At 43.8% G+C, this 25,261-nt stretch overlaps 1 protein-coding gene across 2 annotated transcripts in view; it reads left to right on the top strand.

Moving 5' to 3' along the window:
* CDK14 (cyclin dependent kinase 14) overlaps positions 1-25,261 on the top strand; it is a 691,508-nt gene that overhangs the window by 24,077 nt on the left and 642,170 nt on the right. For both annotated transcript variants that reach the window (XM_088459604.1, XM_088459603.1), the window contains exon 2: positions 19,436-19,467. In XM_088459604.1, the coding sequence (XP_088315730.1) occupies positions 19,436-19,467 (32 nt within the window). The remainder of the gene's footprint in view (positions 1-19,435; positions 19,468-25,261) is intronic.

Raw genomic sequence — 25,261 nt, 5'->3', positions numbered from 1 at the left:
TGCAAGCTCACTGAACTTCAGTTACCATCTAATGTTGCATCAGTCCACCATGTTATGTGGCTGACACTAAGGGGTGTCCAGTAATCTGTTCGCATCGATATGTAGTAATATTATAACCCAGGTCATTCCTATCTCCCCTAGTCTGTGTCTGTCAACAAGTGCTTTGGTCCATGGATCACCCTTAGCAATAGTGATGAGCGAATTACAACCAATAAGGAGGCTCCACCTGAAGCCCTGTTGACAAATTTATGGCATAATGTGAATCTGCCATGACTGGGTCATGGAGGACCGAGAGTGGAGACCCGTTTGGTTGTAATTCCCTTATCTCAGCCAATTGGAAAGAGCGGCAGAGAGAAAATCATAAGATAATCTACTTCCTATAATGTTACGGTCATTGCTGTTTATTATATTATTAGCAGGCACTGCTGAGATAGAATCTTAACTAGTTCTTCTAAGCATGACCAGCCTGGTCCAGCTCATGCAAGTCTAGCTGCATATCTTTAATAGTGGAGGATCAGTCTGGGGAACAATTTCCATCTTTGACAGCCATCCCCTGCCGGAAGCGCAGGATGCGTTCCAGCTGTCCAGAAAAGGCTGAAGTATAAAGGAGGTAGTGACCCGGGCTCGCCTGCGTATGCTGTGTGTAAGGTTATAACTATAGCTTGTTTGACACTAAGGGGGAGATGCATCAAAACTTCTAAAGAGTGTAGAGGGGAACAAGTGGAGAAGTTGCATATGGCAACCAATCAGCTTAGATCTAGCATCTTATAGAACGTTCTTGAAGAATGATAGCAAAAAGCTGTTCGCTTGTTGTTGGAAACTTCTCCACCAGGTTTGATTAATTTCCCCCTTACTATCATTTATGGGAGCTTAGTGCATGAAGCAGGCTAATTGCTTTAATACAGGTCACAGATCTCCGAGGTGACTTATAATATCTTTATAATATTCAGTAAGTGGGTACATTTCTCTCCTCTAAATTTATATGCTTCAGTTTGAAACAAAAGGAAGCTGCTTGTCTGAGGTGCGTGTCATATTCAGGTCTATTCCCTTCACTGACGATTATGGCTCCACCTTCACTTATCGCCATCCTTATCGTTCAATTCTACATAAGTACTCTACAAATCTATTTCCTAATTTATTGGAGATACATCACTACTTTCTAGAATAGATGGATACTGATCATCAAGTATAAGGAAATATGTCACAGGAATATACAGTATATAAAAATAATATTATTTTGTGCGTGTTGTACTGTAGATAGAAACTAATCCAGGCACTTATATGCTCCAGAAACTGCAGTGATTATGTCACTGGTAGGGGGGGGGGGGGTTGTACTGTTGGACGTGGATGCTGTAGTTCAGTCTGTCAGGTTTTAGGTCTGTTTCCACTTCACAATCTGCATGTGATTATGTATGTGCTGTGCAGAAATGGTTATCTACAGAAGCTGTTAATCTCTATATTGCAGGACTTGAAGATAAGATAAGGGTGTATTATAAGTAAACAACCTACATAATCCAGGTAATGTGTTCTCATATGTGTGGTCATTACGAACACATACTACAGACTATAACAGGGGTGGGGAACCTTTTTTCTGCCGAGAGCCATTTTGATTTATATAGCATTATTTGCTGTCCCGGTACAGGCCACACCCCCTCCGTGTGATGTCACATGGGGGTGGGGTCACAATCGCCAGTGATTACAGCAATGCCCTGAGCATCCTGAGGATGCTCCGGGGAGCTGTAAGGGCTGCGCTGTGACCATCTGGAGTGTCCTAAGGACGCTTATGGCGGGACTGCTGCATAGATTCTGGTTGCAGGGTACCATTCTAGGCACCCTGCTAGCCAAATGAGGTTAACAGAGAAAAGCTCAGAGGGTCAGAAATGACTCCGTGGGCCTTATACGGCCCCCGGGCCTGAGGTTCCCCATCCCTGGACAATAGAATAATTCCTCCCTAAACTGAATTAATCTGACCAGATCCGCCAGTTCACGGACCATTACTGTAGTTGGCTGACAAACCAACACGCGGTTATATGGGGTTAATGTCTCACTGCATGTACCATCCGACTGCTATCCGATCTAACGATACTGGATCAGAACCTCTATACAAACCTTCCTATACCTTCTAATGTCCTGCCTATACCTTCTAATGTCCTGCCTATACCTTCTAAGGATGACGCTAATTTGCGTACGCAGTCACACCATAAATAAAGACTTAGACGTGGAATCTGTGGTTCCAAAGCACAAGTGATATTCAGGTAAAAGTTCAGACAGTTACACGCAATTGATCAAGACACAGTTTAGGCGCAAAAGGAAATTATACAGACCCAAGTACAGTATACATACGCAGGCGCTTCCGAACACAGAGATAGGCTTCAGCAAGAGACCCCTCGTCATTCAGCATTCAGCACGAAGACTGAGAATCAGCGTTCGTGCACTCATATTTATACCCCCCAGAATAAACAGGACAAAAGGGTAGTCTGTTGCTGATATCATTGGTTCTCCGGGGTGAAGCATCTGTTACAGCACATTTAACAGGCTGGTTCAAACAGACTCTCCCTGCCTCTAACAGCTGGGGGTCTTCCTCTTCACGCCTCCGTCAGCATCCTAACAGTTGTTTCTAAAATATACATTTTGTTGCTTGTAGGCTCTGCGATCCATAACTCGGGAATGCATGATGCGATCTCCCCACCAATAACACCGGAATACTGTGAAAAGAGTACGCATCAGTACAACTCCAAACACGACTGGTTTAGCATGTATAATACCTTAGTTATCAAATATCTTTATTTCTTAGCATTTAAACTAACTGAACCTACTTAAATCATACACTTTAAAGCTTATTGAACCTTATGTGTAAATATGTAATGTGTGGGTATTGAGGGTTTGATATAAGGACGCTAGTTAACTTGGGGCAGATGCGTGCGTATAAAGCTAATAAAACAGCGGTTTCATACAAAGTCCTATGCATTCGCTAATATGCAACTAGTTAACAGCGCTATTGTATGTATTAATGTGAGTATGGGAAATGATGAAAAATGCAATCACATGGTGCGATTAGTATTATCGCCACATGTACTAAAATGTGAGTTTACCTAAAATGGCGCTTAGGCGGCCATTCGCAAAATGGCGTCTTGCGATCTCATTTTCAAGATGGCGTCTTGCGGCCATTCGCAAGATGGCGTCGCTGCGATTAAATTTTAAACTGAACTTGTCTCAGCCAATTATTCAGCTTCGACAGATCTGAGGTCTTCACGTCCCCATACGTACTGTCATTTATGGACAGGTAAGCTTAGAACGACCTAAAACAGCGGCGTGTACGGCTGACCACCTGATGGCTGGATACACACAGGTCTTCACTTTGTGTATAAAAATGCAAGTTCAAACGTGTCTGACATGCGGTTGTTTTACTTGCGCAAACCCAGAATTCTATACATCCCAGTGACAACTCTGTCAGAAGAGCTGCCCCTGGGGGTAAGTATACCGGCATACCGGCAATGATAACTGCCCTATACTGTATATCTTCTATCAACTTGCAACTTCAGTTGAATAGCGGTAGCTTTTTCATAGACAAAATAGCACTGGTAAAGAGGAATTAGAAGAGAGCGACAGGGACGCCAAGAGCCGCCATCTGTTGTTTCATTAATCAAAAGTTAATTAACAGACCAGGTGCCTTATATGCTAGATATATCTATAGCAAAAAAAGTTTAATAATTCTAATTGTATCTTCTATTATCACACAATGTGATGTGATAGATTTTAATCCACAATGAAACGGCCTTTTTTTTGCTATAGATATATCTAGCGTATAAGGCACCTGGTCTGCTAATTAACTTTTGATTAATTAAACAACAGATGTGGAAGAGGTATTTATTTCCTCCCAAGATACTGAAAGGAATCTCGCTTCTTGAAAAAGCTGCCACGTGCAGAGAAACGCGTTGAAGTTCTGGATTTCTTTTTTGCACCATATCACCCGCTCAAGCTGATATTTCAAGCGGCTACTCACCATCTCATCGCCGGCTTCTGCTTATAAGCTGTATTATCAGCTCTCTACACACTGCTAGTCATTACAGGCAATACTGTGCCAGAGACGCTTGGAGGTATTTACATCTTAAAGGATCCCCAGCAAAGGCTGATGACAGGTGCCTGCACCATAGGCCCCCGGTGGGCTATCGCTCTGCGACACCGTCTGTTCATACATCGCTCTGGCACTGTAATGGTAACTAACCTTTTCACACTGTGGGTCTGATTCAGAGCCGGACGCTCTGACCAGAGCGCTCGCTCTGAATCAGTGCCCTCCTCCCTAAAAATGGAGCGGCCTCTTGGACGCTCGCGTAGCTGCAGGTTACCACCCACGGCTTATGCGAGCGTCCATGATGATGGTCGCGATGGTCAAGACCATCGCGACCATCGGGCTTGCGACAAGACCCTGCGGTAAGGTCTCGGTGACCGCAAGCCCTTGAGTGATTTTGGCTTTATCAGAGCCAAAATCACTCCCACGGATATCACTAGTGATGTCAGTGGGGCAGGATCCAGACGGTAGGCGTTCCCATGGGAACGCCTCCGTCTGGCAGCCACGCCCCCGGCACGCCCACCAAAGGGGGCGTGCTGTCAGTCACCATCGACAGCACGCCCCCTTTGGTGCGAGACCCCGAGCGACGTATTTCTCGTCGCTCGCCGGGTCTCGCGCATGCGCACGACGAAGCTCCCTCCATCGTGCGCATGCGCATTCGCCCAACATCGACCCGCTTGTGAGCGACCGCTCGCGAGCGGGTCTGAATGACCCCCTGTGAGCATAAGAGAGCTCAATTGACTTTCATCCTCTATACAGTATACAGTGTAGAGACTGACGAGGACAACAGAGAGAGTCTCTACGGTACTGTTTTCTCATCGCACTATACCATCGTGTCTTAATCTGCATAAACTCTTATTACCTCAGCCGGCATTATTGGATATATTCACATAGTGACTGTCATCTATTCCTGAGAGCCGCTTGTCTATTTTGTCATTTTATATATGATTCATCTAACTGGCAATTGTGTATCGCACACAGAGATGTGGCTTATGATTAGATACATTCCAGTATTTATTCATTATTGTACATGGTGATTGGTGTATATTTATTTTTATGTTATTTTTATACTCCTGGGAGATTATATGTTGTGGAATTTATTCCTATTAAATTTATATATTTATATTTTGTTTCTCTGCTCTCACTGCAGCCCAGCACACAGCAGCGTGTGATAGGCTGCTGACAGATAAGAGGGAGGGAGGGGAGGAGGCGTCAGACCCGGGCCCCTCCAACAAGCCCGGGTAATTAGTAGCCACCCCCCCCTGCGACCCCGGAGAGCGATGTCCTTCTTTCTCAATCCACCTTTTAGTTCTGATTTACTTAAGCTTAGAACCAGAGACAATATTCTGTGTATGGTACATTGCTGACCTCTAGCACCGGCATGCGTCGGTTTCAGGGAGTCTGGCATCCGCTTTACAGAAATGGTTGTAACCAAAGGCCGGGTATAATTGTTTCCCTAATAACAGTGGATGTGTGATCTTTGCTTGTCCTATTCTCCATTATGTAACTTGTAACAAGGAAGGTGCACTACCTACTGTACACTAGTTAGTTTGCCAAGTGGCTGTCCTTGGTGCTGGAAGGTCAGTGAGCGGCCAATGTCCTGTCAGATTTATGGAACTCATTTTGTTGTGTGACTCCGTTTATGGGTTCAGACAATGATTCCCTGCTGCTGCTAAATCCCAGAGAAGTGATTTCACTCCAGGTGTCGCCTCCGGGTCACCTTGTACACGTTACCTGTGCCGGTCTTCAATTACCACGGTCCCATTAGTAACTTAAAAGCTGTGTATTATGTTGTTTTATTACAGAAGAAATCCTTATTTGTTATGCCTCTCCTTTCTTTTAAGGCATGGGAGAGGAAAGGCTTATTCGTTGTGCAGGAGGCAATGTAGTTTTAAGGGACAACATATCGTGATTGATTATATACAAATTAATAAAAAATATATAAAAAAATATATAAACCATATAGGTAAAATACATTTATAAAGAAGCTATAAAAAAACCCTAAAATAGTATGTAATGAAGTAATTTCGTAAATTTGTCACATATAACCAATAAAAACAGCTCAGTGTATTTTACTTCCTGACGGGTTTTTTGCACCATTATCTTGAAGCGGTTTTGTGGCATTTATTATTTAGGGCTAATCGGCCACAAAATAAGCACTTGTGTTCCGTGTCCTACTGTGATATAAAGGCTACTGAGAAGACAGTGTTCCGGTTATTGTATTGAAAAACGCTTGATATGTTGTATAGCTCAGTCATACACATGCTTTGGTTGGTACTTATTCATTTACAGTAATGCTTTTTATTATAAAGCTGATATATAAAGGGTTAACTGGGCGTTCAAGCTGCTTTGAGTTCGTTTTGAGATTGACATCTTAGGGCAGTTTATCTCGGTAGAACCATCAAATAATTATAGTACACAAGGGACGTACTTAAACCGCACAGGATGTCAAAATAAAGGAGCATCTACGTATAGACCTTGAATGAAACTCGCACGTAATTGTCATACATTGTGATTGGTGGGTCTACCTTTGGGTAACATAGATGCTCAAGATAAAGACCCAAGGTGTGGGGGGGGGGGGGGGGGGCACTTTATATCCAGTTAAATATAGTGTCCATTTTGTCACCCTGCACCTGTCACAACCTGTGCAGTTCCTCTTTCCTGCCTGGGGTGTCACCCTCTGCTCTGGTGCTTCTAGCACACTCAGCTGATGCAACACACTGCTAAGATAATGACCAGAGTGTGCTAGAAGCACCAGAGCAGAGGGCGGACCTCCAGACAGGAAAGAGGAACAGCACAGGTTGTGATAGGTGTAGAGTGCTAGAATGAACACTAATATAAAATAAAACTAAATATTGTAGTAATTCAATGAAAAAGGAAGATCTAATAGGTCAGGGATATGAACCTAGGGATGGCCATTGATGGATGACTTGCCAGCATTGGTTGATTTGTTTTTCCATCATGTACATAATGTTGCTCATCTTGTGTCATGAATACAAAGTCCATATGAGCTACTTTTTTAATAATTGAAATTGTTGGCGTGTAGCCTTGTTCTTTGTTAATTTTGCACAATGATAAGGTTTGAGGAGACCAGGATTTATAAGGGCACCAGCCCCTCCTCAAAGGAGAAGCAAGGTTCATAACTACACCATACCTTCTATGCAGGTGCAACAACAGTCTTCCCTTCCCTCCACGATGAGTGTATGTGCGATCTCATTGTTACCGCCCCGAAATACAATATCACACAGAAAGACCTATCCGGAAAAGTGCATCCGACTCAGAATATGACAGACTTACATAAAGATCCGTCCATGAACAGGGAATCATGTGACTCAGAATCAGTCCCAATGTGTTTTCCTATAGGGTAATTTAGCTTTAAGGGTTGTTTTTTTTGTTAGTTTGTGCCTTTTCCTGGTCATGGCAGCACTCTGTGAGGAGATTTATGAGAAATTGGTAAGTTTTAAGGTGCTGTAACCATAGCTCACAGCTGTCCCAGTTTAAAGGGGTCTATTTACTAAGCTTTGTTAAGAGATGAAGTGAACGGTGATAAGGTACCAGCCAATCAGCTCCTAACTGCCATGTCACAGGCTGTGTTTGAAAAATGACAGTTAGGAGCTGGTTGGCTGGTACCTTATCTTCTTCAACTTTATCTCCATCCAAGGCTTAGTAAATAGACCCCTGATTGGCACAGTTCGAAAGGTTGGGAGGTATTGTTCTTTCACTGCAGAGCAGTGGTTGACTGGTACACCAGGAAACGGTGTAGGGTTGTCCATTGACAGTCACAAACATTGATGGTTTGATGTGGATGTTTTTTCTCATCGATTGTGGGAGGATTCTGGTGGATTCTCTGGCATCGGTGGCATTGGACCAGTGTTCTGTAGCAATGTTTGGTTAGCCTCAGATCAGATGGTACATGAACATTAGCAAAGCACCATCGTAAAAGCAGGGGGTGCCAGTGGTAGAGGGACATAAAGTACGCTAGTAATCCAGCACTGTGACTGGAAAGTAAGCGTTTAGGTCCTGAGGATGAATGGCAGCCTGGAAATGAACGTATAATGTAGTGTGATGTGGCAGGAAGTGGGCAGCTGGAGCTGAGGGGTGGACGGATCATGGTTTCAGGTGACCACAACTTTGGGTGTGTTATTGTACCAAACTGGTAGGGCAAAGGGGCAGTGCCCAGCTTTACTGGGGGTGTGAGGAGTTGGCAGGCATCACCTCTATTGGCAGATTTCCTTGACAGTGACAGTCCTACACCATAGTAATTAACTCCTCCTGCTGGTCTGCCCTACTGACCCCAGATTATTAACCAATCCTGTACTATACTTATTGACCCTGCTTCCACCCCTGGTACTATAACACCGGGCTGGCCCAAGGTCTACTAACACCCTGTGCAAGAAACCATGGAGCGCTCCTGCCCATCTCCCCCCAACTATGGGCCTGATTCAGTACGGATTGCAACTGCGAATGCAATACCGATTACGCACGCAGTCTCACTGCGAAGGTATGCTAATCCTCTGCGACTTCTATGCCGTTGTAGCACAACATTATGACTCCCACATTACCTTACACACACATCTGTAATACTTAGCAAGACTGCGAAACCATCAGTAACATCGAGCACCATCGCAGCCTCACGCACACTTGCACAAGCTCTGACCTTACTCAGGAATTGCTAACCTCATCGCACGTAGTGAGTACACAAGCTGTGTATGGCATCGCAGTGGATAATTTATGCACACCCCTGCAACGGCGTTCAATCGCACTGGCACGCCTGTGTTTTGCCGACCACCCCCCAAACGGTACTTCCTGTCAATCACTCTGTGATGGGTCTGCGTAGTGCAGTCCCGAACGCAGTGGAGTGTTCGTACACTGCGATTCATGCGCAGAACGCAACAATTGGCCCATTGCGTGCGTAATCGCAGTTGGGATCCTTGCTGAATCAGGCCTTATATCCATAATTAATGCTTTTATTAACAAAGAAAAAATCCTAATTTTTAATTAAACAATTTATTTCTCAAAAGAGAAACAAATTCCCTCACAGGAAAAAACACGCACATTTGCCCCCATGAGAAGAAAAAAAAACACACATTAGCCTCCACAGGAAAAAAGATACACACATCGGGCTCCACAGTAAAAGTTTTCTACCGATGGTTGCCCGCCTTGATTTTGCAACCCTAAAAATGGTGATTTTAGGAAAAGGGCACGTCAGATTGCCGACATGCATCTGTGATGAGTGATCACACCTTATCGAGCTCCAATTTGCCGTCATACACTCTTTACACCCTTTTCCTCAGCAGCAGTTTTTAGGATTCTCCCCCAACCTGCATAGAGAATATTGCCTCAAACATGGAGCAAAATTTTGGGAAATACAGAATGGAAATTAAACACATCTTTTCACCTATCCGAGCCTGAGTTCTATTAATACAAGTGTTCCAACGTCCACAAATTAAAGTTTTGTACTGTAGCGTGACAATCTGATTCTGTTTTTACACTGTTTTTCTCTGCTCCTATAAATAGAGATCCTGGGGCCAGAAAGCGAACGCGCCACTGAACTATGTTTAGAATAGTAATAGCAGGAATATTTGTTTAAGCCCAGTGTTGACTTTACTACCGCATTAGTAATTTAGTGCTTTGATGTACCATAGTTCCTCAGTGCTGTGTTTTGGGAGCGGAGCTGTGCCATATGTAATATTTGGTTATATTTATATAGCACGGCTTTGCTCTAAGATGGAGCAGGGCTGACCTCTTCCACCTCAGTGGTGACAGTGAATTTCGGACAGATGGGAGTTGATGTTGTTAATCTAATTACTGTGCATGCTTACGCCATGGCTACACCTCAGATAACTTAGTCTTGTCTCATTGATTTCTGTCACTCCGGATGAATTGATTGGCTACATTCTCAGTAAGTATCGGTTTAGCAGACAAGATGGCTGCCTCCTGTGTGTAGTAACCTTGAAAGTTACCTCAGAATTGAAGCGCAAGCCGGCCATCTGGCTAAGCATAATTAAACCCCTAAGTGGATTCAAACTAGGCCCCCTTTGAGATTTTTGGTTGCTGTTTTAAGTTGGGGGTCCGAATATGTGATTGACAATTTTGGTAGTTAATGGTGGTGAGAGGGGCGAGGATTTTTTATTTTTTTTGCATGTAAGTCGGCTGGTATCTCTACATCTTTTTCTGAAAGTCCTACCTTCCCTCCCTTGTTTATGTTTCTTTTATGTCGTTAATGGTGGCGGCGGTAGAACATCTGTATGGTTTGAGCTATTAGATTTATTAGTGGGTGCGCTCGTTTTTTGATGACCAATTAGAATGTCCCTCCCGTGCATTAACTGAAGCCCGTCCAGGTGTGTTATTGATTTATGAAGAGTTGAACACCAACGTTTGGATGTCAGAATCGGTTTGTCTTCTTATTGTCACCCGTTCTGTTGTCTGCCACCATATTCTTTAATCACAATCTTATTATTATTATCTAAAAAAAATTTTTTTTAATAATATCCAATTTGGTTGTCAAATGTGACCTTAATTTTAATCCCAAATTTGGTTGTACGTGTATTATTTATTGGATAATTTTTTTTTCTATAGTGAAAGTTTTTAAGAGGCCCTGTATGAAGAAGGTAACTTTATAGGGAGTTCTTTGAGTGGAAGTTATAACATATCAGTCCTCGGACCTAGGTGAAGCTTTCCTTCAATCGTTTTATTGTAAACCATACTTTGCTCCTCTCCCAGAATGCCCGGGAGCCTCCTGAGTTTCATTTAGTTCTCCCACACTCCTGTTAGAGTTAAACAGCATCCAGCATCATTTTCCCAGTGAAGTGCTTTGTACGGCGGCTTGATGATACGATTTGCAGCCATTATGACATAAACATTGTCATTGAATGCGTGTGACTCCGGGCAAGTAGGTGGAGCATACTTGCCTACAGACTCCCTGAAGAGTACTTGACTTTTCCCCCATCCTGCCCACTTCCTAGTGAAATGGACAGGACGAGAAAATTCGGTCATCTTGGCCCCGCTCTCTCTTCAAGTACACCCATTCATAGTATCATTCAGTGAGGGGGGCGGAGCCTAATGGGGAGAAGCGGCCTATCGCCCCCAACATGGTGATCAGCTGCTTCTCCTCTCTGGGCGCTCTGCTGATGGGAACAGTTTTAAGCTTGCAAGTATGAGTGAGGCTTGTTTTATTGAGTGCTTGTATATAGATCAGGTAAACCATTTTCCAAAATACACTTTCTAGTTTTAAGATGTCGTGGTATAAATTCGGAGTGTCCTTTATTGTGCAGTGTACTGCTCATGACCCTTATGTATGGACATTACACCTCTGCAGATCTTGCATAACTGAGGTGATGTTGCTACAAGCTGTCAGCATGGTGTGCGCGCATGTATATGGGTAATGGAGTCTGTTTAAATTACTTCAAAAGCAGTAGATTTGGCTCTTCTTGCTGGCTAAATGTCAGAGCTGCTCTGTTATGACTTTAAAAAAAAAAAAAATCTTATTACTCTTCCACCCTAGAGGAGGGGCTGGGCTTCACATCCTAATATTAAACATGATAATAGGTGCTACCATGCTGAGACCAGTAGTTCTACAGCAAAAAAGAACGTTGGGGAGGAGCAGGTGCACACTATAAGCACTAAGAATACTAATGATGAAAATATCTATAATAGACTGCAATAATTAACATGGTTTTAAATGTAAGGTTTCTTAGTACATGTTTGGCCAAAGATGTTTGCCCACCTGCCACGTCACGGCGAACCTTATATAGGTGGGTCCCTAACATCTCTAATACTGACACACTAATTCATTTATCTAGGACTTACCTTTCATAGGGCCCAATCTCTTCCATCCTGTATAACTGGTTGCTGGGGGCAACGTTCCATTACAGATCATGCTATTACACTTCACCAGGATAAGCCACATGGAAGCTCACACTTCGGTTTAAATTATGCAAAGTTATATAAACTTGTTATTAAAGCTTGCACAATAAATAAGCACTCTGTATAGATAACTTCATAACATTAGTGTTGCCAGAATATATATAGAAGCAGATCATAAATAAAATCTGGCTTCTAAATAGGCTACATTTTCTGTTGAATAAATAAGCATGCTCTTTTAACACAACCTATAAACCTGGCTTATTTTCAATGCTAAAGGGGCTTTATGACCGGCTGGTAGAGAGTAATGCACATGCAAACACTGTAAACTCCAAGATCCCTAATTGAAAGTTAATGCAGATATTGATCGATACATTATAAAAGCCATCCGTAGATTTAGTGCAGTAAGAGCAAGGCCAGGTCCTCACTACAGATACTTCTGTATCTCCTGCAGTCAAAACATGTGACCTGGCTACATCAAAGTCATGGCGTTATTCAGTCTGGAAGTACAGCCGCTCCCCATGATGCTAAAGTATCTTTTACGCCAGTGGAAGCGGATGGAGTTCCGACAAAATGTTTATTCGTTTTTATACATATTTATGACTCTATAATTTTAGTTGGATCAATAATTACTTTTTGAATACCCTGGAGTGGCATAGTTATATATCTAGCTTTCCCTCCTCCTCCTTTGTGTAATATACAGTTGTTAGTGGAGGTCTGTGTGTAGCACACTAGGATAAGATCAGAAATGCAGAGTTTACTTCTTGAGGTTACCTGGGATGAGGGGTGATTTGGATATAGTCACAGGATCTAAGAGTTATACAGATAGAGTGATGCAGCAGGTTGCAGATGGTAATGGGGCGGGCACCTTGCACCATTAGGCCCTGTCCCCTTGTGGCATACTGCTGTGATTCGCAGGGATCTGAGAAGAAGCAGGAGTCAGGACTATTCACTAAATTGTACCTGCAACAATACTTGAAAACTATATGATAATAGAGATTCAGAGATACAGTCAGGTGCATAAATATTGGGACATTGACAGAATTTTCATATTTTGGCCTCTATTCACCACCACAATGGCTTTGAAATGAAACAAACAAGATGTGCTTTAACTGCAGACTTTCAGATTAAATTTGAGGGTAATTACATCCAAATCAGGTGAACGGTGTAGGAATTACAACGGTTTCTATATGTGCCTCCCACTTTTTAAGGGGCCAAAAGTAATGGGACAAATTAAACAATCCTAAATCAAACTTTCACTTTTTAATACTTTGCTGCAAATCCTTTGCAGGCAATTACAGCCTGAAGTCTGGAACGCATAGACATCACCAGACGCTGGGTTTCATCCCTGGTGATGCTCTGCCAGGCCTCTACTGCAAATGTCTTCAGTCCCTGCTTGTTCTTGGGGCATTTTCCCTTCAGTTTTGTCTTCATCAAGTGAAATGCATGCTCAATCGGTTTCAGGTCAGGGGATTGACTTGGCCATTGCATAACATTCCACTGTTTAGCCTTAAAAAACTCTTTGGTTGCTTTTGCAGTATGCTTCGGTTCATTGTCCATCTGCATTGTGAAGCGCCGTCCAATGAGTTCTGAAGCATTTGACTGAATATGAGCATATAATATTGCCCGAAACACTTCAGAATTCATTCTGCTGCTTTTGTCAGCAGTCACATCATCAATAAATACAAGGGAACCAGTTCCATTGGCAGCCATACATGCCCACGCCATGACACTACCACCACCATGAGGTGGTATGTTTTGGATCATGAGCAGTTCCTTTCCTTCTCCATACTCTTCTCTTCCCATCACTCTGGTACAAGTTGATCTTTGTCTCATCTGTCCATAGGATGTTGTTCCAGAACTGTAATGGGTTTTTTAGATGTTGTTTGGCAAACTCTAATCTGGTCTTCCTGTTTTGAGGCTCACCAATGGTTTACATCTTCTGGTGAACCTCTATATTCATTCTTGTGAAGTCTTCTCTTGATTGTTGACTTTGACACATATACACCTACCTCCTGGAGAGTGTTCTTGATTTGGCCAACTGTTGTGAAGGGGTTTTTCTTCACCAGGGAAATAATTCTTCTGTCATCCACCACAGTTGTTTTCCGTGGTCTTCCGGGTCTTTTGGTGTTGCTGAGCTCTCCGGTGCGTTCTTTCTTTTTAAGAATGTTCCAAACAGTTGATTTGGCCACACCTAATGTTTTTGCTATCTCTCTGATGGGTTTGTTTTGATTTTTCAGCCTAATGATGGCTTGCTTCACTGATTGTGACAGCTCTTTGGATCTCATATTGAGAGTCGACAGCAACTGATTCCAAATGCAAATGTCACACCTAGAATCAACTCCAGACCTTTTACCTGCTTAATTGATAATGAAATAACGAGGGAATAGCCCACACCTGTCCATGAAATAGCTTTTGAGTTGATAGTCCCATTACTTTTGGCCACTTAAAAAGTGGGAGGCACATATAGAAACCGTTGTAATTCCTACATCGTTCACCTGATTTGGATATAATTACCCTCAAAATAAATCTGAAAGTCTGCACTTAAAGCACATCTTGTTTGTTTCATTTCAAAGCCATTGTGGTGGTGAATAGAGGCCAAAATATGAAAATTCTGTCAATGTCCCAATATTTATGAACCTGACTGTATTTGTTGCATGCATTTGCAAGTACATGGTAAGCTGCCAGGCCACTTCATGGCTTCTCTGATACTGGCAGTCCCTAAACTGCATGATAACAGTATCAACTCTGGGCCATGCAATTGTCTGTTGTAAGGCCTCATGATAAAGGCACATACAGAAATACATCCAAATTGAGAGACCGCTTACCTGGGAGTCACCCCTGGGAACTCCAACTAGCACTACAAGAGCTAGCATGCCCTCCAAATGCTGTTTCATTCATGCCTCTCAAAACAGCAAACATAAAATGGAAGCTGCTCAAATCAGTTTGGCAATACTCTTCAGGTGCATGAAGGGGAGGGGTCATACTAAACAGAAAGGGGAGTATCCTCTAGATATCCCCCAGCACACTAAATTGTACCTGCAACAATACTTGAAAACTATATGGTAATAGAGGATCAGAGATATTTGGTGCATGCATTTGCAAGTACATGGTAAGCTGCCAGGCCACTTCACAGCTTCTCTGATACTGGCATACTGCTGTGAGTCAGGGCTATTCACTGATCCATACAGACAGGGGTATATATCGGGCAGCAGGGGGGTTTATTGCTACTGCTCTGGCCAGAGCAGTAGTCTATGACTCCACCCACAATGGGTGGTTCAAAAGGGAAACCTGGCCAACAGCTCAACTGGATGGATCTGACTGATGGCCGGGGCCAGCCACTCTGATTGTGTTATAAACACAATGGGAGTGAGTGACTGGAAAGCACTTTGCCCCTGCTGCTGAGCAGAGCATTGGGACTCAGAAGGCATAACTGCTCAGATGAGCTTCTCGGCGGCCGTGCCGGCCCATCTGGTCATCAGCCCTTCTGGCATTTGCCAGAACTGCCAGATGGCCAGTCCGGCCCTGGATAGGGACCCTGTTTGGCAAGAAAACATGTAGTTATGTATATTGGTAGTGGATGATTGTTGCTATTTGTTTTCTTAGGGCACCATGCAGGCAAAATGGTATTATTGTACTGGATACAATTACAAATGGGGCTTTATCTGTGCTTAGTTTGTATGTTCTCCTCGTGTTTACGTGAGTGGTGTCGCCAGGTTTTGAAGTGAGAAGGAGCAAAGGGTAAAGAATAGGAGATGCACTTTTGTAAGTTTTCTTTTCACCGTTTGTGCTGGCGGGATCTTTATTCTCTCTCCTCCTCCTCCTATTTACTTCCCTCACCGGCCTTCAGGCTTCATGGAAGGTGCAGTTTTTTCTACAGTCACAGCCGCTATATTGGTGCAGACTGCTGGAACGCCATCTTGCCATAGCCTGCTGCACTGCCAAGTCCTCTCTCACTTGCTGAAGCAGATAGAAAACATAAGAAGATAGGCCAAGATTTAAGCTAGGGGGAGCATTTGCCCCTCTACTCCCACCTGGTTACACCACAATGTGAGGATACGGGGTTCACTCAATCACCCAGACACCGAGCAGATGAAACCAACGTGATGGTTTATTTTTCCACAGCACACAGAAATAGATAATATGTCAGGACAAGCAGTAAATCCAGTGAACGGGCAATAAACAGGTAGCAGTCCAGACAGAGGCAGTCCCAGTAGAGTATAATGTCCCAGAACAATTCCACGAAATAGCTAGAGACCCTCAGTCCCCACAGTAGAAACTATCACTGATCACGCAGCAGTGCATAGCGTATGTCCACTCAATCACTTCCAGGACCCCACACGTAGAAACTATCAGAGATCACACAGCAGTGATAGTCCCTGGGTACAATCAAGCATTTCCAGGACCCCATGCAGTAGAAGCTAATCACAGAACACACAGCAATGAATAGGGTATAGGTCCTTGCAGAATTTCCAAGTATAAATCCACAGAACTGGTGATGCGTTCCACTAGCACCTTGGCAGAGCGAGGCCTCTTAGCCAAAGTCAGCGACTAACATGTGGAGTTACCTTCAGTGACCTGTTTTAAAATCTTCCAATTTCCCACGATATTGTGACCACCCAGGGGTGGTTGCACCGTTTCCTGATTGGTGCGAGTCCCTTATGCTGTCATTTTCTCCTATCTCCTCTGGGTATTACTTCCCTGACGAACACCTGCTGGGATGGTTCCGTTCAGTCTACCAGGTTCACTAGAAGCACAAAACAGGCAAATGGAAGGAGGAGTAAATCCTGAGCGTCCCCTGGGGAGGTGGGAATTAACTTAGAGGGTCTTTTGTTTTGGGAGGTGTCACCTTGCTCTAACACAGACATATGGACCAGGCTAACATCAAGGCTTATCCAGTATTAAACATTTCAATAACTTACATTATTACAGTACATAATAGACATGCTAATGAAAATGTGTGTCCTGAGAATGCTCACACATACACTAGGAGACGGATGGGGGACACAAAAGGACTAAAAAGTAAATTGATCTCTGCAATGACTGAGATGCTGCCAGTAAATTTGTAACACACATCCCATGTCCTCACACACTGGTTTGCATGTCTTTCCTCCAGGTGCTCTGTCTTCCTACCACCTTAAAGACATGCTGTTAGGTTAATTGACTGCTGACTAAAACAGTGTGGTAGGGAATTCAGATAAGTTCCAATGGGGGAAATTTAATTAAATGCGATGGACGTAATGCACCGCCAGCATCAAAATATTTCCCTCGCACCCCATAGAGGTGTGAGGGAAAACTTACGATGTTGACACTACCATATATAGTATGGCCGATGTATGCTGCCAGGCACACCATCGCCCTGAATCGATCGGTCCCAATAAGACAGGTTTGATTAAGTATATTAAAGTTTCTCCACCAAGTCAACTATTGAGGAAATGTATCCTTTCTGTTGAATAGTGCACTAACCAGTATGATGATAACATGATGATTAGCCATCTTTAATAGTCTACAACCTGGAGAGCTGATTATAATTCTCAATACAAGGATCTTGCATATCTGTGATCTATTGTGGTTTTCCTTGATTTATAAGGTAAAGCACGAGATACTGGTTAAAGCCGCACATGCATACAATGGACATACAAGGCTGGCAAATTACAAACTTCTAAACTAAAGCGGCCCATACACGGTGCGATAAATCAGCAGATCCGACTGATTGGTACGATTTGGCTGCTATATCGCACCGTGTATGGGCATGATATCAGACAGAGCGCGCACCCGTGGGGTTGTACATCGCACCCCCAGATCTTACTGCAGGTTCAGTCGATCTGGGGATGCGATGTGCGATCCCATGCAGCGCTATGTGGGTGGGGGAGGGTGGTGCCGGCATATTGGGCGATCGTACCATGTGTGGGGACCGCCCAATATGTCGGACGTCGGATCCCCCAATGCGTCGCACATTGCATATCGCACCATGTATGGCCGGCTTAAGGGTAGGGAGGGCACTGCTCATAAGAGAATTCTTATTTTAGTTGGAAGAAGACATGGCACGCTGGGGCGAGTGTGACTCAGAATGGAGGTTGGGTGTAGTAGGTATAAGGTAAGCTCTAATAAAAGGGGTTGCTTCCGAGAGTGTTTAAAAATGTGGATGCTGTGGGAGTGTAAATGGGCATTGTAGGGAATTCCGGACACGGAAAGTCTTGTAGGAAGGTGGTTATCAGGGAGGAGATGTCTTCCTGCACCACCCAGGACAGATTGGAGCAGAGATACTGTAGATTTGGGAAGGTATTACCATATAGGAGGAGGGTGATGAGGAAATGAATAGGAGCTTTTGTTGCGTCCTGGAAAAGAAAAAAGGGCTTATTCTAATAATGATTCCAAGAAGAAGGTAACGGGATGGGGAAATAGTTTGAATGTGAGGGGTAATGCAGAGTGCAGAAACAAGAGTGCCACCCAAGTAATGGGCTTGGGGTGCTGAGAATGCTACGTACACTGGTGTTATTGGCTGGGAAGGAGATATGGGGGGAGGTAGTGACTCTCGGAGGAGGGAAGATCAGCTCTGTCTTTGAAGATGAGCACTAGGTAGAATATCTCTATTGCCTTTTGCCCCAACTAGCAGGGCTGTGTAGGTGCAGGGCCAGATAACCTGCTGTCTCTGAAAGCTTGCCACGGACAGCGAGTAGTGCCTGACATTGTAGTACACACAATCACTCAATCATTAAATGGTTCCAAGCAGTTTTGTTGCATCTGATGTGCATTATTCATGTTATATACCCATTTAATAACCACTGCCCTGATACTTCTTATGTCATGTATTTATGCTTCCATCTGACATTTAGGGACTCATTTATCAACGAGTTTTTTCATACTCAACGAGTTTTAAAACTCGTTGTGTAGGATAACGGTGCTCCAGCCAATCGGCTTCTAACTGTCATCTGTTTCAAAAATGACATTTGTGAGCCGATTGGCTGGAGCACCATAATCCTATGCAATGAGTTTTAAAACTTGTTGCGTATGATAAAACTCATTGATACATGGGCCCTTAAGTTAGCAGCAGCCATATGCTGCATCATTTTCTAACACTTGTGCTGATTGGACAGGTCCACATTTCTGGCCAATCGGTGCCTGTGTAAAAAAAAATAATAAAAAAAAATGACACTGCACTGTTTGAAATTGACCTGCTCCTTTTTTATAACCCTGGTATAAAAAGATGGGTGTGCAGTCTCAGGAATGGTGAGGGTCCCTGACATTCAGACCCTACAGTTCTGCTAGCTGGCATAGAGTGGGGCTTCTTGGCTTAAAATTACACATCCTAGCAACCGTACACCTTTCGTGTAGTATAGTGTTCATTATATTCTGTATGTTTTATATATTCAATACAAACATGATATTTATAATCCAGGATACTTACTATGGAGTATTATAGTTGCTAAATTATAATATTACTATTATCTTTTACTGTAGATCACAGGATACTAACTAAATCTTTTTTTTTGTCTTTTACAGCATTGAAGAAGGATGAGAACACAATTGATGAGGTATTACATTTACATTATATGTTTTGGTTATTGCTGCAGATTTGTGCTGTTCTAGTATTATATGACAATCAGGACTATATGTAAGTCTCATGTTATTAGTGAAAACGTTCTACATGGGGGTCAGTGGAGTCTACAGGAAATATTTCTGTAGCATGCAGAAGGAGCATAGAACTACTGTTGTTATTCTACTCTTTCCTGATGTAGAGTGTAAGCTTTTGAGGTAAGGCATCTGACCTGTTCTGCATTTATTATGGTTACTGTATTACCGGCACATAGTCATTGACATGGAATTAATGTCAATATTGTGAATGTCGGCAGGCACCATTGTGACAGTCCATGTTAGGTTTAGGGTTAGGCTTTTACTGTGGGCTTTAAATACGCTATGTGGACTGTCGAGATTCTAGCAATGTCGACATGATGTCTATTTTGACATAGCGTCCGTGTCGATATTTCATATGACACCTGTGTAGTAATTTATGTCACTCTTTAGATTGTCCTGTTCATTTTTTTTCCTTCATGCATGTGTACTGTGTATCGCATGACCATGGTGAAAATCGGTCTGCTCACATTATTCCCAGTGAAGCAAAGGCACAAAGACTTTCCGGAAGGGTGAGAACGAGAAGTGACTGGGTCACTCCTGGTATAAAGCTGTATCAAAATATCCCGCTTAAGGCCGTATAACACCTGAAATCTGAATTTCATATAGCCGTGCCCCAATAATAGTACTTAAGGTCTCAACACCATTTTCTGCATTTATCAGGCTCCTGGGACTTGTGTATAAATAACTGGGAACTGTATAATTCACCTTCAGTGTACCAGCGAATTTAAATGGCTCAGGTCCTGGCTGTGTGTCCATGTCAGGCCAGTGCTAAATAGAGCAATTGGTGAGGGTCCTAGGGGAGGGATCCCCACCACCGTACTTATGAATATGTAATGTTGGGAATGGACAAGATTTATTCAGTTGAAAGATTGAAAGCAGAATACCCATATCTGGAATATGACTTGGAATAACAGATTCCAAGGGGTCTATTTACTAAGCTTAGTTATGAGATAAAGTGAATTGAGATAAAGTATCAGCCAGTCGGCTCCTATCTGCCATGTCACAGGCTGTGTTTGAAAAATGACAGTTGGGAGCTGATTGGCTGGTACCTTATCACTTTTCACTTTATCTCCTAACAAATCTTAGTAAATAGGCCCCCAAGTCACTGACCACTGCTCCTCTTCTGTTTGTAGAGAGCGGCACCTGATTCAGAATTGCACTACGTCTTTGTATGAATACCATTAGCTGCGGCATTAGCATAAAGACGTCCACTGACTGGCACTAATCCGCTGCTGTGCATATTAAGACGCACTATCGGGCGCACCACTGCAGATTCTACCAGCCCTATGGAGGAGCAGAATTTCCGTCTGAACGTGACTGCCTATGACATGACCGCGTCTAGCTAGCCACCCCCTTTTTACCACCCAGACACTCCCACCAAAAATGCCTAGCTCTGCGGCTCCTGGCGGTAACCATTAGGATGCATGCGCAGGGCAACACGGACACATGTGCAGACTGAATACATCGGTCACTTGCGTGCAGCATCTACATTACGTCCTCCTCTGAATCGGGCCCAGAGTGTTAAAAACCGTGCGGTGAGGTAAATGGCTGGGGAGGCACTGGCTGGTATCAGAGCCAGATTTACAGATACGTATATGAACCCGAGGGTTCATGTGGGCATTATACAAAGGTGCAGCAGTATATAGCGCTGGAAATAATACAAAGAATATATTTATAATATTTTCTTAACATTTTTCTTATTTTTATAGTCAAATTTCTGGTGCATACCTAAGTATGACAGGAAAGGCGCTGCCACACCTGACGTACGTATGTATGTATGTATGTCCTGACTCATCAACGCCCAGCCCAAACCTTATATGACGTAGGTGCCCACTAAGAAGTGATTTTTCAAAATTTGGCTCCTAGGGGGGTGAAATGGGCTGAAATGTTTCCTCCCCCTGTGCAACGTCCTGACTGGCTCATCATGGCTGCAGCACATTTCAATATATCAAATAGGGGAGGCACACCAACTGTCACCCCAACTGCTGCCAAACATCACTGGCAGTTGGTGTAGCTCCCCTATGTGATGTATTGATCTGTGGTGCTGCAGAGCCTCCACTGGCCATATGAGCCTGACGTGGCTTATGAGGCAGACAGCACTGCAAAGGGATAAAATGCGTTTTCACAAATTCCTCAATAGCTCTTTGGCTAGAGCTGAGGGAGGGTAATGTGTTACTACAGAGGTGAGCGAGGATAAATATTAGTACAGAGGTGAGGGAGTGGAATGTGATGGTACACAGGTGAGGGAGGGTAATGTGTTACTACAGAGGTGAGGGAGGAGATGCATTACTATACAGGTGAAGGATTGATGTGTTACTTGAGTGGTGAGATGGAAATGGACACAGTAAATATATAAGGTCTACCAGGGTGAAACCGGGTACATCAGCTAGTCATGATATAAAGCTGCGATGGAATCATCATACAACTATCAACATTCTACTAGGATACTGTACATACAAATAATAAATCCTTATACTATTAATGTTGTGATTTACTTTTAAATTCTCGCTTCTCACCAATAAATCTCACGGTTACAGTGAATATCATACTGCACAACTGTATCTCTACATTATTATTATTATTATTTATTTTATTTATTAATTAACCGTTTCTCTACATTACAAACTATGGACCTGATTCAGACCTGCTAGCAAGCGATCGCTCGTTGCTGGCGATGTTTGCAAATGTTCGCATGCGTATAGTTCACAGTGCGCGTGAGCGAGCGATCAAGATGCGCTCGCTCACCCTGCAAAGACAGCCCAGTGGACTGGGTGACAGGAGAGGCTGTTTGTGGGTGGTAACAGGGGCAGGGCAGTAGTAACAGGGGAGTGGAGTTGAGGACGCAGGCGTGCCAGAGTGTTTCAACGCCATTTCAGAGGCGTGCATAATTAACAGGCAGCGTCATAGTACACGTCACCTGGTTGAATTATACACTGAAGGGATCGCAGTGCTTGCGGGCAGGTATAGTCAACCTCAAGTGCTGTGAGCACATACGATGGTGCCCGAAGTACCATTGTTTTCATGCACTTCCTAGAGATGACGTGCGCAAGTGGGCGTTTTATGAATGGCTGGTGGGCGTCTACTTACGCAAAGTGATCGCTCGCCAAGACATAGTGGGCGTGCTAATGCCTTGCCGAGCGATCGCCTGCCTTGCTGGGCGTGCGCTGGATCGCATCTAGCGAGCGGCTCTGAATCAGGCCCAATATGCAAAGTTATTTGTGGTTTTTAACTAGAGTGTTTTTTGGTGGCATCAGTTTCTTGGGAACATGTTAAGTCTCAGTTCTCTCTCGGTTTGTTACATTTATGTCTCTTTGGTTTGTTAGTTACCGGTGAATGTACGAGTGAGTCTGGTGTACTGTAATTCACCATTGGGCACAGACTGTAAGCTCTCACAGGCAGGGCCCTCTTCCCTCGTGTGCTTCTTTTATCCCTCACCTATATCCATGTTTCCTCTACAATGCCTACAACGTTACTTATCCCCTGGGCTCTGCCGCCCTGCTGATTATTTGGGTATTATGACTGCGGATGCAGCAATGTTTATAAACCTTGTCCATGTTCTACAATGTTCTGTATTGTTAGTCACCACTTATTTCTTGTTTGATTTATAGTGTTTCTGTTTATATACTTTATATAGAACACTTGTGGCACCATATAAATAAAGGATAATAATAACAAGTAGGGTGAAACAGACTGTTTATAGGTTCCTGTGTTGGCAGTAAGCTGTCTCGGGATAAGGTCAATATCCTGGTACATCGGTTGCCGGTGCTTAGAATACCGGTGCCAGAAGCCTGAAGGTAAGTAGCGTAGGGTTAGGCACTAGGGGGAAGAGTTTGGTTTAGGGTGCAGAGAGGGGGAGGTTAAGTTTAGGCACCTGGGAGAGTTAGGGGTAGAGAGAATGGGGGTGGGTTAGGTTACTTACCGACAGGTGTCCATATCCTAACCTTGTTGGGATGTCGGCGTTGGGATTTTGACCGCTGGGATCCCGAGCACCGGCATCCCATACCCAACCCTGTGTCTCATGCTGGGTAAAACAATGACTCACAACGCTGCCATGTACGTGGTATTGCCCTGTTAGACTCTTTAGGAGTACCTTATAAACTACATTCAGTCCCTGCCATGCTCGTGCCCATCAAGATCTATTTCACTGTATTGAATTCTGAAGCTCCTGCTGTTGAAAGGGGTTTGCAGTCTCCCCTCTTCCTCGTACATCCATGGGTGCTGCCCTTCCAGGACATCTGATATATATATATATATTTATATATATATATATATATATACTGCTCACCCCGTGCAAGAGAGCTACTGTGACTGCTGATGAGAGGTGAAATGGAAGCAGTCCTATTGGAGTGCTGCATCACCCTCAAACAAGCAGCTGACAGAAAATACTAAATAAATGAGTGTAGGTGCCCAACATCCATACATATATTTATCATGCCTGATGTGATGGATGATTTCTTATCATAATTCATTGGGCTCTATTTACTACAATTCGCATATTGAATGCGGATTGTAGTGTGATATTACCGAGTGAATTCGCATTGCGAACTCCGGCAATATCACAGGGATTTACTATAAATCCCTTGCAGGGACAGAGCTTGCGATAAAGCTCTGTCCCTGCGGATCCCATCCGCACTCTAGTCGCGGTATTTTCGGAAAAAATACAGCGACTAAGAACCCGTGCATGCGCCGACCGACCACGGCTACTACCCCCCCACCGACGCTAAGCCCCGCCCCCGGCGCTAAGCCCCGCCCCCGCGATCGCGGACCCCGCGACCCCCCCTCCCCCCCCCGTGACCCCCCCCCCCTTCATTACACTTACCTGCACCTCCTGGCCTCCGGTGATCTTCTCCGGGCTTCCCCATCAGGTGATCTCCCATACTGCACTGGGACCCGATCACCTGATGACCGGGCCCCAGTGCACTGTGGGAGACCAGCTGACCGGAGACCCGATCAGCGGTCCCTGGATTCAGGTAAGGAAAAAAAAAAATGTTTATTTTTTTTTTCTTTTTTTTTTACAGCAATCAGCTTGGGGTCTACTTAGACCACATAGCTGATTACTGGTACCGGCTCCCGCCTCTGCTCTCCCCGTTAGAGCAGAGTGGGAGCCCGGTAACCGGGGGAGACCCTGGATAACGTCACCTCCAGGTGGCGTTATTATCACAGGGCTTCCCCCGGTATTTTTTTACAATTTATTTTTAGTAGCTTGCACACAGATCACATTTCCCATTACAATTATGGGAAATGCGATCTGCTTTACTAAAAATAAGTGATACTGGGGGTTGGAGTAGAATTTTACTAATTCTACTCCAATTGCCCTGTAATAACTACAGGTGAAACTAAAATAATGTGAAAAGGGTGTGAAAACACCCTTTTTCACTTTATTTTAGTAAAAATAATGTTAATAAATAGAGCCCATAGTCACATAACTCATTTCCCCACCACCTACCACTTCAGAAACTATAATAACACAAATTAGTGTTATTATAATAATGAAGCCTAGATTTGCCGTGTGTGTGTGTGTGTGTGTGTGTGTGTGTGTGTGTGTGTGTGTGTGTGTGTGTGTACGTGAGTCTTTTACTGTTTAATTTATCTCAAGCAGCAGAAGTTGGTAGTTAAACATCCAGCTGAATAAAACAACAGTGGCCTTAAGATGCGTATCCACTACACAAGAGTGCAACGACTGTACAATTACAC

The sequence above is a fragment of the Taudactylus pleione genome, unplaced genomic scaffold, assembly GCF_031769625.1.
Source record: "Taudactylus pleione unplaced genomic scaffold, aTauple2 ptg000916l, whole genome shotgun sequence".
NCBI lineage: Eukaryota > Metazoa > Chordata > Amphibia > Anura > Myobatrachidae > Taudactylus > Taudactylus pleione.
The sequence above is the reverse complement of the archived record's forward strand: the minus strand, read 5'-3'. Positions and strand labels throughout refer to the sequence as shown.